The sequence below is a fragment of the Pyrus communis genome, chromosome 4 (assembly GCF_041283825.1).
Source record: "Pyrus communis isolate YQ-2024b chromosome 4, ASM4128382v1, whole genome shotgun sequence".
Taxonomy (NCBI): domain Eukaryota; kingdom Viridiplantae; phylum Streptophyta; class Magnoliopsida; order Rosales; family Rosaceae; genus Pyrus; species Pyrus communis.
In genome coordinates, this window is record NC_142568.1 from 21,767,844 (window position 1) to 21,783,088 (window position 15,245).

The 15,245-nt window shown below is 39.1% G+C and overlaps 2 protein-coding genes across 3 annotated transcripts; both read right to left on the reverse strand.

The window, feature by feature from the left end:
- Positions 1-2,382: 2,382 nt before the first annotated feature.
- LOC137722701 (Tudor/PWWP/MBT superfamily protein) lies at positions 2,383-7,419 on the reverse strand. Of its 2 annotated transcripts, XR_015961846.1 has the most exons (3): positions 6,083-7,393; positions 2,871-5,464; positions 2,383-2,762 (listed from the first exon to the last, which is right to left on the reverse strand). XR_015961846.1 is itself a non-coding variant. In XM_068461765.2 (2 exons), exons 1-2 carry the CDS (start codon positions 7,113-7,115, stop codon positions 3,045-3,047), a joined length of 3,453 nt encoding a protein of 1,150 aa, XP_068317866.2. In that variant the 5' UTR covers positions 7,116-7,419; the 3' UTR covers positions 2,383-3,044. The 2 variants fall into 2 exon arrangements, 1 of the variants encoding a protein (XP_068317866.2); XM_068461765.2 differs by having other exon boundaries at positions 2,383-5,464; positions 6,083-7,419.
- Positions 7,420-8,397: 978 nt separating this feature from the next.
- On the reverse strand, positions 8,398-14,414 carry LOC137722417 (acyl-CoA-binding domain-containing protein 4). Its single transcript, XM_068461412.2, has 18 exons — positions 14,011-14,414; positions 13,412-13,482; positions 12,778-12,841; positions 12,615-12,686; positions 12,191-12,385; positions 12,034-12,111; positions 11,770-11,880; positions 11,592-11,658; positions 11,245-11,306; positions 10,996-11,135; positions 10,609-10,735; positions 10,415-10,529; positions 10,163-10,251; positions 9,885-9,968; positions 9,626-9,805; positions 9,382-9,537; positions 9,114-9,173; positions 8,398-8,963 (listed from the first exon to the last, which is right to left on the reverse strand). Exons 1-18 carry the CDS (start codon positions 14,170-14,172, stop codon positions 8,778-8,780), a joined length of 2,019 nt encoding a protein of 672 aa, XP_068317513.1. The 5' UTR covers positions 14,173-14,414; the 3' UTR covers positions 8,398-8,777.
- Between the last annotated feature and the right edge of the window lie 831 nt (positions 14,415-15,245).

Genomic DNA, 15,245 nt, shown 5'->3' on the forward strand with positions numbered 1-15,245 from the left:
TTGGAGAAGATAATGTTTATGGTGTGTGGAGTGGAGTGAAGTCAATTGACGAGGACCAATTACGTTTTGTCTCTTCTCTAATGAATTGATTAATGAGAGTTTAGTCAATATGTTTGGTGATTAGTGATTAAGATATTTAAGGCGAGTGGGCCAGCGGTGGTCCCACAATGACAGGCCGGAAACACGTAAAAGCCGCGCAAGCAACAGCCATTTTGCGTGGCGCAATGTAAATAGCATCCTCTCCGGACCTTTTTTTTACCGGATCAATCATTTGTGTTTGTTCATTGTACATCGTATGATTAGAAATTATTTTAAATTTTAAATTTTAAATGAAATATAAATAATACCTAACGAAAACTAACAGTACGATATACAATAAATAAACATAATTAAATGATCATTTGAATTCCCACAAAGAGAATCCAAAGAGATACTTGTCCAGCACAATGCCTCAAATCTTAAATTCTTAATGGGAGAAGGGACAAAAATGAATGAATTCCATCTGATGTAATCACACGTTTGGTATTGTAAATTCTTTTAACTTTAGAATATGCTCATATGCTAATGGATTCAGATGTTGTTCTGGGTCTATACATATAAAATACATTTAAAGAGTTATTTCTCTTTTAACTACTGATATATATCAGTCGTTTTCGTATATATAAATTATAGATTTGATATTTTTAAGAAAATATTAAATCATAACAGTTAAATTACAATTGATGGTTGATATGTCAATCGAAAGTCTTATGTCAAATTTTATGTTTCTATAACCAAAATATAAAATATATTTTATCATTTGCGTAGAGCTCTTATTTATTAGAAAGATGGTTTGAAACAAAACTTTTATTGGCTAAACTAATCAAAAATAAATTTGACGTTGATGTCAAATTTGACTCCTTACGAGTTTCAAATCCAGTCAGCAAATACACTTCAATTGGAATAATTTCTTATGCCAAAAATGCATAGTGCATCTACACGTACCATTTGGCATCTCCTTGAAAGAACATGCAAGGAGCTAAGTATTTGTCATATATATATATATATATATATATATATATATATATATATATATATTCTACTTTTTCATGCGAACTCACAATTTGTTAAGAGTTAATACTAAGGAACAAGAAAAAAATGAAGAGTTTATCGCTCAAATAGTTAATAACGTTTAGAAATTATGCCTGCGAATTACTTGTATGAATAATAAACAAGAAAAATGAAAAATAGAAAATGATGAGATAGATACCTGTATCCAGAAGAGCCTAGTGGTGTTGGATGATCACCCAGAAAACCCCAGCAAATTCCCATCTTTACTATTCTCTCTCTCTTTACTCTTCCACTTTGGATCCTTTTTCTAATGCTTTGTAAACAAAGGAACAATTAAGCTTTGCTCTGATTAATTAATTTTCGGGTTTTGTGTCCTTGTAAATGTGTTTTGTTTGTTTTATCTGTTTAATTTTTCCTTAAACTGAACCATCTAGGCCTCTGATTTTTTTTGGGTTATGTTGGTTATGTTTAACTAAATTAAACATTCCATGGACCAAACTAATCAGAGTGGTTACTAATTTACCAACTCTCGAATTTCGAGCAAGGCTTCTATTAGGCACTAAACCCAAATTTATAACCACGGCTTCCAGAATAACAGTTTAAGTTGGAGCTTCAAACAACAGTTTGATCTGCCACTTAGTATTATGATTTAATGATATTTTTCTTTACTTGTAAGTGAAAGATATTAGATTCGATTTTCGTCAAATACGATTCTTAAGAGCACGTAAAATATGGGACGTGGGAATGACTGAGTGCCACAGTGAGTGGCTTTGGTCGATGCTTACGAAGGAAGGAATAAATTGTGTTGATGATGTCACCCGAAGGATATTAAAATATGGCCGTTGAATGGTTAGCCTTCTGACCTCAAACAGCGTAACGTGGTATTTAGGATAAGGTTCCACCTCCACCGTTCACGCCCATGTCATGTTAGTCCATTTCTCATTATTCATCTCCAACTTTGCAACTTGACTGTATCCGGTGGTAGGAGCGCGGACTACAGGCCTTTAATAAATGAAAAAAATATTAGAGGTCTAGGTTCGATGTTCTGAGCTAATAAGTATGTTTAACTGTGGTCACATGCAAATGAAATTTCTCATAACTTCTCTAGCTCCGAAAGGGATCAATAATCGTGATTTACCACTAATTATCCCTTTTTTTAAGGAAATAAAATAAAAATAAAAATAAAATCTTTGCAACTTGGACCATTCAATTTCCAAGCATTAAAAGTAAATCCAAATTGATACTTTCGTTTTCTTTTTTTGCAATCTTGTTTCTATTTGTGTATTTTTATTTAATTTATTTAATCAATAAAAGAGTGCAAGAGAAGAGAAATAATAAAACAATATACAAGCAGCTTGTAACTCAATCGATTACAAGTATACATTTTTGTACTTTTGATGTCTCAAATTTGAATCTTCATCCTCTGTACGAAAATGTATGATAAAAAATTGCATAACCATCAACATAGCACATAAAATCCACCTTACCAATCATTGTTTCCATCAATGGGTAACATCTAAGAGTCTTCCAATATGAATCGCATCCCATCCACTATGTCCTCGTCAATTTCCTACTTTTCTCCGCCCCATTATAAACGTTGACGAGGAGTTATGTCCAAAAGGAAAGGTCTCCGAATGCCTTATACGACATTCGGACACAAAGCTCTCCCGTCGTGCCGTATTCAGGTTAACGGGCCAAAAGTCAAACCCACCCTAACAAAAATAAAAACAAAATAAAAAAATGCAAACAAGACGGCACTACTAATATCATCAGTACAATAGAGCATCCAACTTGTAAAAACTACTACACGTAAAGCTTACGCCGAGTCTACAACTCTCTTTGGTTTGGCATCTCTCCCTCTTAACAACTTTCGCCCCACGTCCACATGTCCTTAAAACTCGGAAGCAAGCAAAGCTTTTGAGCCGTGAAATGCTGTGTTCGAATCTTGTTGATGACGAAGCTTTATGGCGTAATAAATTTTCGAGGCGGCTTCATCAGAGAGGATGGTAAGGCACATAGCCGAGCAAGCCCTTCACGTTGGATACAACGTCGCTGCACCTAGTCAACAAGCTAAGCATCTGCTGCGAAATATCGACCGTGCTTGTGGGTGGTGCGTTAAGATTGTGACTAGTATTTCTGGGTGGTGCCATTTCGGAATGCTGCGGAAAATTGCTATGGGGTGGGGGTTTGGCATATTGTGGAGGTGGGCCGGGAGGATTAGGGAGGAGAGGAGGCAATGGTGATGAAAAAGTTGGAGGAGGATTGACCTTTTGAAAGTTCCTAGTTGTATTAAAATCCGTAGCAGTGGAAGTAGTAGAAGACGGTGCACCGTCGACGTCCACAAAACTAGCACTGTTGTTCTTGTTGAAGTTGTTATTTCTATTACCAGGCATCATGAATTGATCAGAAGTAGTAGTCCTACTAGTTTCTTCCCCACCCAACATGAATTTTACACGTGCAGTCCCTTTACTATTTCCATTCCCACCGGTTACCTGCCCTCCTGCCGACTCCTCGCCTGAATACTTCTTCAGAATCGACTTCAGCTGCACTCCACTCTGTTGAGCCTGCTGCTGCTGCTGCTGTCTGAGTGCCGAGGCCAATGCTGGTGATTGCATAACCGATGGATCCTTGGCCCGTGGCGTCTCCCTGGGATTGTCACCCTTGCCTAACTCTGGAGCTTCAGGACCGCCCACTTCTCGAATTTGACACCTCACACTAAAGTTGCCGAAAAGAGAGCTGTTTGCAGTAGCAAACTTAAATGCTGCTTGTGCATCAGATTTGTACAGAAAGACAACCCGGCATGTCGAGGACTTCCAAAAGACACGGAGACCGGACTGATCCATAGGCCCAAATCGGGCAAACTTTGCCTTCAGTTCTGCAGGTGATGGGAGAGAGATTTTGGGAGGGAACTTCAACACCAGCATTGTAGGCTCAACTGCCTTTGATGCAGGGTCCGTTTTCTTTGCAAAACCTGGCTTGAGTGACTTCCGCAGAACCGGTGTTGCTGATTCTTTCGCCTCTATACGCTTGGAGTCTATAGGAGGTCTCTGAATAGCCTTCTTTTCTGCAGCCAATGTTCTTATATCAGTAATTTTCTTGTACCTCTTAGCTGCAAGATCTCCTTGACGGTCAGATGGAGCACGTTTCCGCCCAGCTATGGTAGGATCGTCGGATCTGAACACGGGTTTTGCTGCCTTTGAGGACGATAAATCTCTAACTTGCTCAGTAGGAGATATATCAGGGGCTTTCACACCAGATGAAGATTTAGAATAGCGAACTTCAACAGGTTCAATCTCTGAGGGTGGTGACAGAACCAAACTTTTCTGGTAGACAAGGGACCTGAAGTGCAGAAAGAACTGCTGAACAGTTGCAGGGCTGTTTGTCTCAATACCGTGAAAAGGATCAAGGGCAAGGGCTTGCAAATCGCTTACCAGTTGTGGTAGATCAAGCTGCACATTTTCCAAGCCACGAAACGGTAATTTTCCACCAGATTCAGACAAGTTATTACTGGCAGTGACATCCTTCTTATGTTCAACCTGGGTATCCTCTCTTGCAGCCAAACCTACATGATTGGCATTTCCTGCCGCTTTACTCCCTGAGGGCAGTACCTTTCCAGAAATCAAAGGCTTCTGTTGATTTCTGATGCTAGCTTCCGCATCTAACTGTTTCTTCCTTTTCTTTTTCTTTTTATCCCCCATCATACAGTCATCAATGTTCAAGTCCTCTGCAGTCCGTTTAAGAACCTTCGGTTTTTTCACTCCACCAGCTGCTTTCTTCCCACCTAAACTCTTTGCCTCAATTGGCAAAGGATCTCCAACACCACGTTCATAGCCTACTTCCACTTTTTTCAAAGAACTCAATGGTTGTTGAAATTTTTCATATGATCCAGACAATTTTTCACTCTCTTCATATTTAAACTCTAATACACCCTCACCTTCCTGCTTTAAAGGTTGTGATGTACCATCTATTGTACGTTGCTTGGTCCCATCCCCCAATAAATCTACATATCCTGTGGCTGTAGGACCTACATCTCCATCTCCCTCTTTCACTTCCTGTAGAGCCCCCTTTCCCTTTGCAAGAGATGGCCTTGCATCAACGGTAACATCTTGGGGGATGAGAGAGCTATTTGTTGCCTGATCAATGATTGCAGCTTCTTTTCCAGATACATCTGGAGCCCTCTTTTGTAACATATAATTCTCATCTTCTACTGCTATTGACCCCTCCAAGATGGCAGATGGGGCTGAGGAACTAGCTTGGCCCTGGCTAGTTTGATGGGTTTTCGAGTTCCCAGGTTCATCTCTCCGCTTAAATAGGTATTTGTCTCTCTTTGAATGGTCCTTGACTTTCATCGGTTTTGTGGCACTCTTCTGCCCTCCCAGAACCTCAGCAATCACCAAAGGACCACTCAAAGCAGCTGGTTAAGGAAACAATCCAATTAGAAAAGCATGTTCAGTGAATTCAACTTGCATACAGATGGGAAACATCTAATTTTGCTTTTGTAGAAACTAAAACAAAAAAAAAGGGGGAGAAGGTTCAACGAACTTGTAAATTTTACTACTCAATGATACACTAGCGCAAATGGTAATGTAAATTCAGGCAAAACATTGAGGGATTTTGTAAACATTTTTTCCGTATTTGCACAATGTTATGGGTCAAACCAAATTTAAGGTTTAAGATAAATCATCTCACAAATACCAATTAACAAAACAAATAATTTGGGTTTAGACCCCATGCTTCACTTAAATACCACTACAACGGCACTTCCTGTGAAGAACAAATCTTAACACATCACCATAAACTGATATGCGCATTACAAGTTATAGCTACAAATACGAATGGAGATTAAGGTAACTGATAATTTTGAGTTCAACATCTACAATCCAAATTACTAAACCTATTTATTGAAATTTTTTGCTGCAATGTAATCGCACCCTCCTCTGGCATTCCTTGGACTAGCACAGACACAAGTAACAGCATGAAGGTCCAAAATTTATAACATTATTACCAACGGTGAGGAGAATTGTTAATATACCTCGAGTTGGAGCTGGAACTAGACTACGAGAAGGGCGTCCTGGATGTGCACCAAATGCCTGAGCGTACGTTTCATCATACTCTTCAAAAACAGCCTTGCGAAAAGAAAAAGCAGTAGCCTTGCTCTTATTAAAGCTGAGGCTCTTCTGATCATCACAGTGTGTTGACAAAGCCAACTGCTTTACAAAAGACAGCATCTCAATCGGCTTAAAACTATCCCTCGCCTTCCTTATCTGATTCTCCGAATACACTGCTCCTGGCTCATAATCCGGCACATCAACAACAAAGTACCCTTGCACACTTGTCTTCCGAAAATTATAGGCATTCCTACATTTGCAAACCAGACCAAGTTCACACCTACGATTCGCCTCATCGACAGCCTCCTCCACAGCCTTCAGAAAACCCCTGTGATTCGTCTGCCGAGATTTCTCAGCGTAGTGGGGATCAAATGGTATGAGTTCAGCCGGGTCGAACCATCCGTAACTATTATCACCAAAGAAAGCAACCAAGACGTGACCCTCCCTCCGTGTCCGCCGCACCTGAGACGTTGCCAACTCCTCGTTAAATATGTGTCCCGGCCACCACGGATGAGATTTTACCTTCCCCCACACCATGTCACCCACTTCGAACCCGTAGCTCAGCGCCCTCTTCGTCCCGAGAGCCATTCCACTCTTCTCGTTAGCTACAAACTCATCAAACTCAGACAACAAAGACGGGTGCTCACCATTGTGAGCCTCAGATTTATCAGAATCGTCCTCAATTTCGACCCGCGAAATGTCGAAAACATCGTCTTCATCATCATTGAATGAAATCTCCACCCTAGTTCTATCCGCCTGAATTCCAGAACCCTTCGATTCCATCACTTTATCCACATTTCCACCTTCACCCTCCGTACTAACCCTAGCCCCATCCTCCTCAGATCTTCCGCCAGCCTCACTCCCCGAATCGAGCTCCATTGGCGAAACCCTAGCTCTAGCTTCCACGGCCTCTTCAGTGGCATCCGATTTCCCGTCCAATCCGATTTCGTTGTTCATCACAGAGACCTTCGAACCGGCTGCAATTCAAATCCTTGAGCAGCTCTAGACGAACACAGTAGGCGGGTCCCAATGAGGCGGCATAGCTTTCTAACAACTCATGATGAGGATTTGATAGTGCGAAATTTTCCGGGAAAACGCGAGAAAGTGTGGGATTTTGAGGGATACAGATAAAACCCTAGAGAGAGAGGGAGAGGGTGTTTGGATGGTAAGAACATTTAGGGGAAAATTGTGATTTTATCAGGGTTTGGAGAAATGAAATAATAATAGTTTGGTTCACTCCACTCTCGTGGAGATAATATACAAGGAAAAGGATGCTGCCACGTCAATATATAAAGTTTCTCTTTTGTATTTATTTGACCAATTTTCACTTTTTAACCGTCATTTTTAACTTTCATACTTTTTTTCTCCATCAAAATATTATCATTAGAATTCCGTCAAAATTATTCTTTCTAATAAATATGACGTCAAATTGTGATCAATGGAAAAGGAATTTAAACTTACATGCAAATTAACAAAAAATACTGTCTTAATTTACTGACTTAACTTCGAAATTATTTTATCAAAATGGCAATCACAATCTTTTTGAATTTAGTGTCACATCCCAATGTTTTTTTATGTAAAAAAATAAACGAATACAAATTTCTCTTGTTTAGTGACAGATGGAATCTAGAGTGTGTCCATAATCATTTTTGTGTTACTCATCTACTAATGTTTCTCGCAAATATTTTACTTTTCTTTCTTGGTAAATCACATAAAAAATATTGAGAGGTTAGATTAATCTGAAATTGTCAATTTGAAAACTCAGTCGAATGAAAAAAACATGAGTTGAGTGAAATTTGAAACCATGTAATGTGTAGGCAACAAATTAGGTGTGCCCTCTGACCTCCATTAACATGTGAGCTTTAAACAAATGAAGAAAGGGTGAGGCAACAATGCTTCGGAACCTCCTTAGAGCCCTTAAATTCAATCCACTGGATTGGATCTAAAGGCTATAAGTGGTAGTGTATTGTAAATTTTTCAACAAATAATATAGATCTACATTTTCATTTCACACAGCTAGTCTTAAGTTTGATTCGTGAAGCTGATGAATCACACGATGACGACCAAGAATGCTAAAATGTCTACGTGAGTCTGCCCAGCCTCAGAAGAGTGGATTGACGTGGCTTTGCGCCACCAGCTGGTCCCTTTCTTTAATAAATTTTTTGTAGTGTATGACTCATATAATGAAAATTAATAATTACATTGAACACAAAATAACTCGGGCCTCAAAGGGAAGAAAGATGTGAAGGGTCACTCAAATATACTTCCATTAGACAACAAATTATAAACAAATGAGATCTACATCTCCACTTGATATATTCACTTTAAATACAAACTACAACAAAAAGTTGTGACCCAAAAGAATAACATGAGCACTCACAGACATGAAAACTACATAGCTGAAATTGCAGTACATGTATGTATTCACGCAAAAACCCCGAAGGGGATTCCCGCCCTCTCTCGCCGATAAGAACCTCGTATTATCTTTATTTCTTCTATCCCAGGAAAGAACTTTGGTTGAGTAAAACAAAATCATGTCGAATGGTATTAAAAGAAAAGTTAATGAGAAACGAATCTTACGAGTAACAATCCCTACTGCCAATTGGTTTCGAAATCTATTTAGGCGTCATCAGCTTTTTCATTGGAAGGGGTTCCGGCAAGCCAGCCCCAGACGCCACCTGAGCTCTGCTTTTTAGCATTTAGTGCTGCTTGTTCGGATGCAGCTTTTTGTCGCTGGAGGAGTTCGAGTTCCTTCTGCAATGTGTCCATTGTTTGGAGCTTCTGTCGTAGTTCTGCAAGTTCAACCTGCATGTTCAAAGAGTAATTAGCAGAAAATTTGAACCGGAAGTGCAACATATCTTGTTTGGCGACGCAAACATCTTGATGAACCGAGAATCAAGTTATAGTTGTCCACATTTGCGAGGCAAAAGGTAAACTCAGTACATGATAACATACCTCAAGTTTGAAACATCTTGACTGCTCAGATCCTAGTTGACCACGTACCGATTGAAGCTCCTACAAAATCAGTATGAGAAAATCAATGGAAACTCATAGGATGGAAAACATACAAGAATTCCATGTGCTCTTGAAAAATCAGATAATCAAAACCAATAGTGGACAATAAAAAAATCTCCATCCAATCCCCAGCGTCAAGAGAATTGTGCAAGAATTATGTGTGCCCTTGAAAATGCGCAATCATAATTTCTTTGTGAACATAAAGTACCTTGTACAGGTCAGTGTTGCGAGTCTCTGCTTCTGCTAAATCTTGCTTTAATTGGAGAGTTTGCGCTTTCTCCTTGCTGAGTGATGATTCTAATTCTTCTTTCTCTGCTTTGAGGGTCGCTATAAGATGTTCATTGGTACCCTTGCCTCTTGATTTCTGCATAAGAGTTCAGATGTTTGAGTACAATAATAAGTAAAACGCAACATTGTGGCCAAATCTCCACATAATTTTCAACATCACGTACCATGGCATCTGAGTCAACATTGTCCATTTCAATTTCCCTGACTTTTCCTTCTTGCCCTGTTTCAGACTCCACATCTCTGGTAGCACTTTGATTATGCACAGCAGAAACACTGTCTGGAACAGGAGTTTCCGTCATCTTCGATTGCAAGGTTGACTTGTGGCTTGGTTTAAGAACGTTAACCTAACAAGGAGAAGCAAATTTAACATGACAATAGAACAGGAGCAGCATACACTAGAAGACCATGGAAGCTCATCCTTACCTCATTGTTGTAACGCCCATTGTATCCTCCAAATGATACGAGGACATCTTCACCATTGTAAGAACCTACGACCAGACTTAGTCCCTGAAAATGGAAACAATTAGATTGTCATTCCACTACATTACTGCTGGCAGTGAATAATCTCAACTTTTACATGGTACCAATCGATCATGAATGCAAAGATCTTATCATGATTCATAATTAATGTGGTACTAAGGAATGTAGCTCAAAGCCATTCAAGCTAGGTTAAATATACAGAGTTCCCAAGAATCGAATACCTCACTAGCAACAGGAATGCGCCCTTCAACAGTAGTTACAACAGACCAAACAAGCGTGGACATATTTAGGACAACAGTTTCTGAAACGCCTGCAAAAATGAAAAATGAAGAGATCAATAACTAACTGCGTAGCGTAAAGTGGATTCCGGTTAAAAAGTAGATCAACCAGAAGTTTTATGAATTCCAAAACCAACCAGATGCAAATATTATAGCATAAACCAACCAGATGCCAAAAAAATATAGCATACATACCACTCTTGTTGTCACCACCACCAACTATGAACCAATTCTCTCCAACAGTTACACCTGCATGTCCAGCCCGTGGAGTTGGTATTTCACCTTGTTGTGTGGGTCTTGACCACTCCATCTATACAGTCCAAATATATGAGTGAGTGATAGTTTTATTAAGCATGTAAAGAAATTTCAGAATTGACTATTTGTCTCACATTTTGCAAATCAAGGACATGGAGATCATTGTAACAAGTGGCATGAGAACCACCACCAAATATAAGAAGATAGCGGTCGGCATGGACCGCAGCAGCATGATCAGACCTTGGAGAAGGAGGCACCCCTCTGTGAAAGATTGAAATATATTAACCTCAAAAGTTGATCAAAGAACAAGCATGTCTTGAACATATATTTTCTAGTCTATCCCATTCCAAGCCCTTATAGAAATATGTGGCAACATTTATCATTATCATTAATGCAGAAAAATGCCTTTTTCACATACAGCAGTATACATCCTTTAACAAAATTTGCTAATATGTGAGTCACCATCAAAAGAGAAAAACAACATGCTACTAATGGTTTTGAAGTTTCAAGATAAATCTTACACAGCATCAATCTCATCCCACGTCATTGTTTCTAGGTCAAGAATATGCAGGTCATTCAAGAGAGATCTTTTTGCATCTTGTCCCCCGAAAATAACCAAGTTACCTCCAACAAGAGACACGGATTGACCTCCACGCGATGCCTGTAAAACATGAATGGGAAAGGACCATGATTCCCATAATTCCAACCCCACTCTTGTGCTTACACTCAGATTTTCACAAATATGAACAGTAGAGCAAATAAATAAATACCGGCGGTTTCCCATAAGTCTTTAACAATGACCACGAGCAAGTTTGTAGATCAAATGCCTTCACTGTCGAGCCAATACAGGGGGGAAAAGCATAAGAAAGCAGTAATTGAACCAAGGCAAAGAAAATATGGCAAAATAATATGGCTGCATGAACGTGAAATGAGTTTGTCTTACTACTTTGAAAGCACAAATTTAATACTTAAATGGACCAGTCCTGAAAAGATTTAACTGGAATGCAGACGGAGGTTCTCTTGAGCAATGGTTAAAGCAGAAAGACTGAGATATCACCCAAGGTCTGATATCATCAGAAAACGAAGGGACATAACAATATTAATTATTAGTTCATACCCTGAATAGAATCAGTTGGATCCTTTGTATGTCCAGCAATTGAAATAAGTTTATTCTCCCAAGGTATCTACAGAAACAGAGAAATGATTGCACATTACTGTGGCTATTCATAATTGTGACAATAAAAGTTGGCAAAAAGAGATGGATACTCATGTATTAACTAAGGGGCACTACTAACCAACGAATGACCCGCGCATGGGGTTACTGTTACCGGTGAGGGTGCCTCAACTGACTCAGCCACAGATTTGGCCTCGATCTTTGACCAACTCCAACTCCTCAAGTCCAAGACCTGTATTGTACTTCCAATTAGCAAGAACAAGAAAAAGGATCTATAAAACAAAAACACAAAAGTTACACCAAGTAAGACTTGGCCAACCGTCCAATGTAGAATACTTATGATTTGTGAATTTGTACAGTGTATACATGCAAATATGTTGCTTACATAGAGATCATTTAGGTAACGACCATTGTGATTTCCACCATAGATGTACATCTTGTCTTGAATAACCGCTGCTCCATGCTGAAAATGTGAGAACACTGTGCTCAAAAAGAAGAAGGCAGAGAAGATGAAGAAAATAAAGATACAGATATCCAAATACCTCATATCGGGATTTTGGGCGAAGGCCAGATACTGGAGGTGCAGTCCATTGATCATAGACAACAACTGATCCAAAGCCTTCAGAGACAACATCTTTATCCTGAGCTTCCACTATGCTCCCGTTTTCAGTGGAGATTGTCTTGGTCTCGGGAAAAGAGTTACCATTCTCGACAAGTGGCTGAATACTTGAATTTTGCTATAACCAACCAAAAATAACAAAAACACAGAGAAACTCTAAGTACAAAAGACCAAAGAAGAGTCGCATGTTCACCATATGGGAAAATAATCATGGATTAGCCAAGAAGACAAGCAACCCTTGAAATCTCTAAGAGATTTGCAGATTAAGCAAGTTCTTCTAGTTTATGATCAATTGGCAATTGACAAGAAAGAAAATAGAATATCATAGAAACAACTTCCATACTCACATTCATTTGTACATCTACCACAGGCTCTGAAACAAAGTTTGATGCTCTTGAATACCAACCTGGGTCTTCCTCCTACCCAAAAAAATAATGCAAATCAAGATATATTAGTGAAGCTTTCGGCCACACGACGAAAACATAGACCTGAAAATCTTATTGCGCATACCTCTAATATTTTCACAAAAAGACGCATTGCTTCAGTGGAAGCCATGTCTGCAAGCTTCTTCCAGCTGGAAATTGTATTGCGAAATACCATTAAAAACAAACTCAATACAGTACGATTACATGCATAATATTGCAGATATAAAACACAACGTGCAGCTGTGGTATAACACAGTTGCAATCCTTTACCCAAAGCTTTGTATAGGATTGTATCATAGGCGAGGTTCATAAAGGATAGATTTAAATGAAATGCAACAATATAGAGAGATTTTCCGTCAATATTTTCAAAGATGGTTTCATTTCAGTGAACCTAATCCTATCGGTCATAATTAGCTTACATTTCTCTCTAATCTAGCAGTCATAGGCCCAAAAATTCCACAGATAACTTGCGGGGTTCGACATCTAATCTTTTATACTGATACACCCAATCCACATCCTCCCAGTGCTCCATACTTATAGTCAGACCTTGTTATTCACTGGTACGTAAGTTCAACCATCAAAACAGCAACTACTGAACCAAACTAATGAAACTATGAAAAAATTCTAATCGGTCCAGATTCAGTATATATCGTACACACATCCGGACACATGAATATCATCTTAAAATGAGAATACGAAAGTGGTAACTGGAAGCGTACCTGCTCCATTTGCTTTTCTCAACAGCATTCCAAGCGCTAGGTTCCGGTGCATTACAAGGCCCTACGATAGCCTGCCATTGCAATTGTACAACCAATTGAATGCATACAATAACACATTACATTGACATAACTCACATACATGCATCCATAATTACACATAGATACATACACAATTGCATGGATAAGGAGAGTGTAATCCAAGTATTAGATCAACATCTAAAATATACAAATCTGGATTTCGATATTCCAGATCTAACACACACAACATCATTGCAGAAACTAAACGCGAAATAAACAACGCAGAAATCAAACACTCTACTGAACAATCGAAATCCAAAACCACATCACCAATCAAAACCACATCAGAACGCAAATCAACCACTCCATGGCAACAAACCCGAGCAAAAATTGTCAGAAATGAGATTGAAAATCAGTAATTATCGAAAACGCAAAAAGTTGCCGCGGAGTAAGAAGCACATCAACCGCGCAGTTGGAATTTGCACGAGCAATGCGATCGAGTATTAGAAAGATAGGGATTGAGATCGAATTTTCAGAAATGTGAGAGGAACGGGATCGGAGGAGGAAGTAGAGGGAGGTACCTGCTGATACAAGGCGTAGAGTATGAGAGCGGACTCGGAGCTGAACTTGGCGCGAACGGCTTTGGAGGCGGAGCGAGGAGATCCGTCGAAGCCGGCGTAGGAGGCCGCCGCGTAAAACCTCTGGGGGTATTGGAGCCCCGAGCTCGCCCGAGCCATAGCCATTGTTTCTCTGTTTTCTCTCAAACGGGTACGGGTCTATGCTTCGTGCGTTTTCTTGTAAGAGAGAGAGAGAGAGCAACGTATTATTTGTGGATTTGTGGGGAGTTTTATTTAATTGAATTAAATATTTAAAAGAGAGGATGAGAGATTTTTTAATCTAACCGCCACACAAAATAGTACATTACGTATCATTATACAAATAATATAATATATATATTAAAAAGTTAATAACTTAACAAAATAAATTCTTCACAAATTAGATAAAAACACAATCCGTATTCTTATCATAATAAAAAATTTCTCGAGATGAAGGACGTTTTTGGGAATTTTGAGAAGTCGGAGTGAAGGAAGTCAATTGCTTTATGGGACGTGGGCGTTTGAGTCTTTGACATCCGCATCGTGGGACCTCAAAAGTCTTTCATCGTGTGATGTCAAAGTCTTTCTTTTGTGGGTCTAATTTGGTTGGGATCGCACTACTCAAATTTTGTTTTTAGGAAAATTCTATTTGAACTCGGACTTTCTGTTTAATGTATATTGAAAGGTGGTAGGTGACAAATGTGCTAATAGTGGTGGTGGTGTCGTCAATGGCGGATACATTTTGGAACTAAGGTGATCTTAGGACTATTTGGTGTTTGAAAAATGTACATGGGAATGTATTTCGAGTATATCTCTACAACACTCGACAAGTTGCGTTGAGAGAACTTGACGAATTCTCTTGATAACCTCATCATATTGCTTTGACATAAGTTGATCTCTATTGACATATATGCAACGTGATTAGCCAAACGACAACAAACTCATCAATGTTCGACGAAATATCTCAATAAATAAACTCTTTTTTAATTAAAAATGCTTAGACCTTTTAAACTTGAGACCCCCAATATTTGAATTTTGAATTCGTCACTAAATGACGTAAGTGACAATGTGATGGTGACAACGATGGAAGTGAGATTTGGAAATATGGTGGTGGATTCGTAGCACATATGCGGTTGTGGTGGTAGCTATGGGGATGGTCATGCAGTTGATCCCGTATTCTTCATACATAGGGTGCGAATTGTTTACATCTTATTTATTGT

Coding starts and splice junctions, on each gene's coding strand:
- LOC137722417 (XM_068461412.2), bottom strand. CDS start 14,172: ATGGCTATGGCTCGGGCGAGCTCGGGGCTCCAATACCCCCAGAGGTTT. Junction 12,687..12,777: donor TTTTTGTGAAAATATTAGAG/GTATGCGCAATA, acceptor TTTTTTGGGTAG/GAGGAAGACCCAGGTTGGTA. Junction 11,307..11,591: donor TCCAACTGATTCTATTCAGG/GTATGAACTAAT, acceptor TTGGCTCGACAG/TGAAGGCATTTGATCTACAA.
- LOC137722701 (XM_068461765.2), bottom strand. CDS start 7,115: ATGAACAACGAAATCGGATTGGACGGGAAATCGGATGCCACTGAAGAG. Junction 5,465..6,082: donor AGTTCCAGCTCCAACTCGAG/GTATATTAACAA, acceptor TTCCTTAACCAG/CTGCTTTGAGTGGTCCTTTG.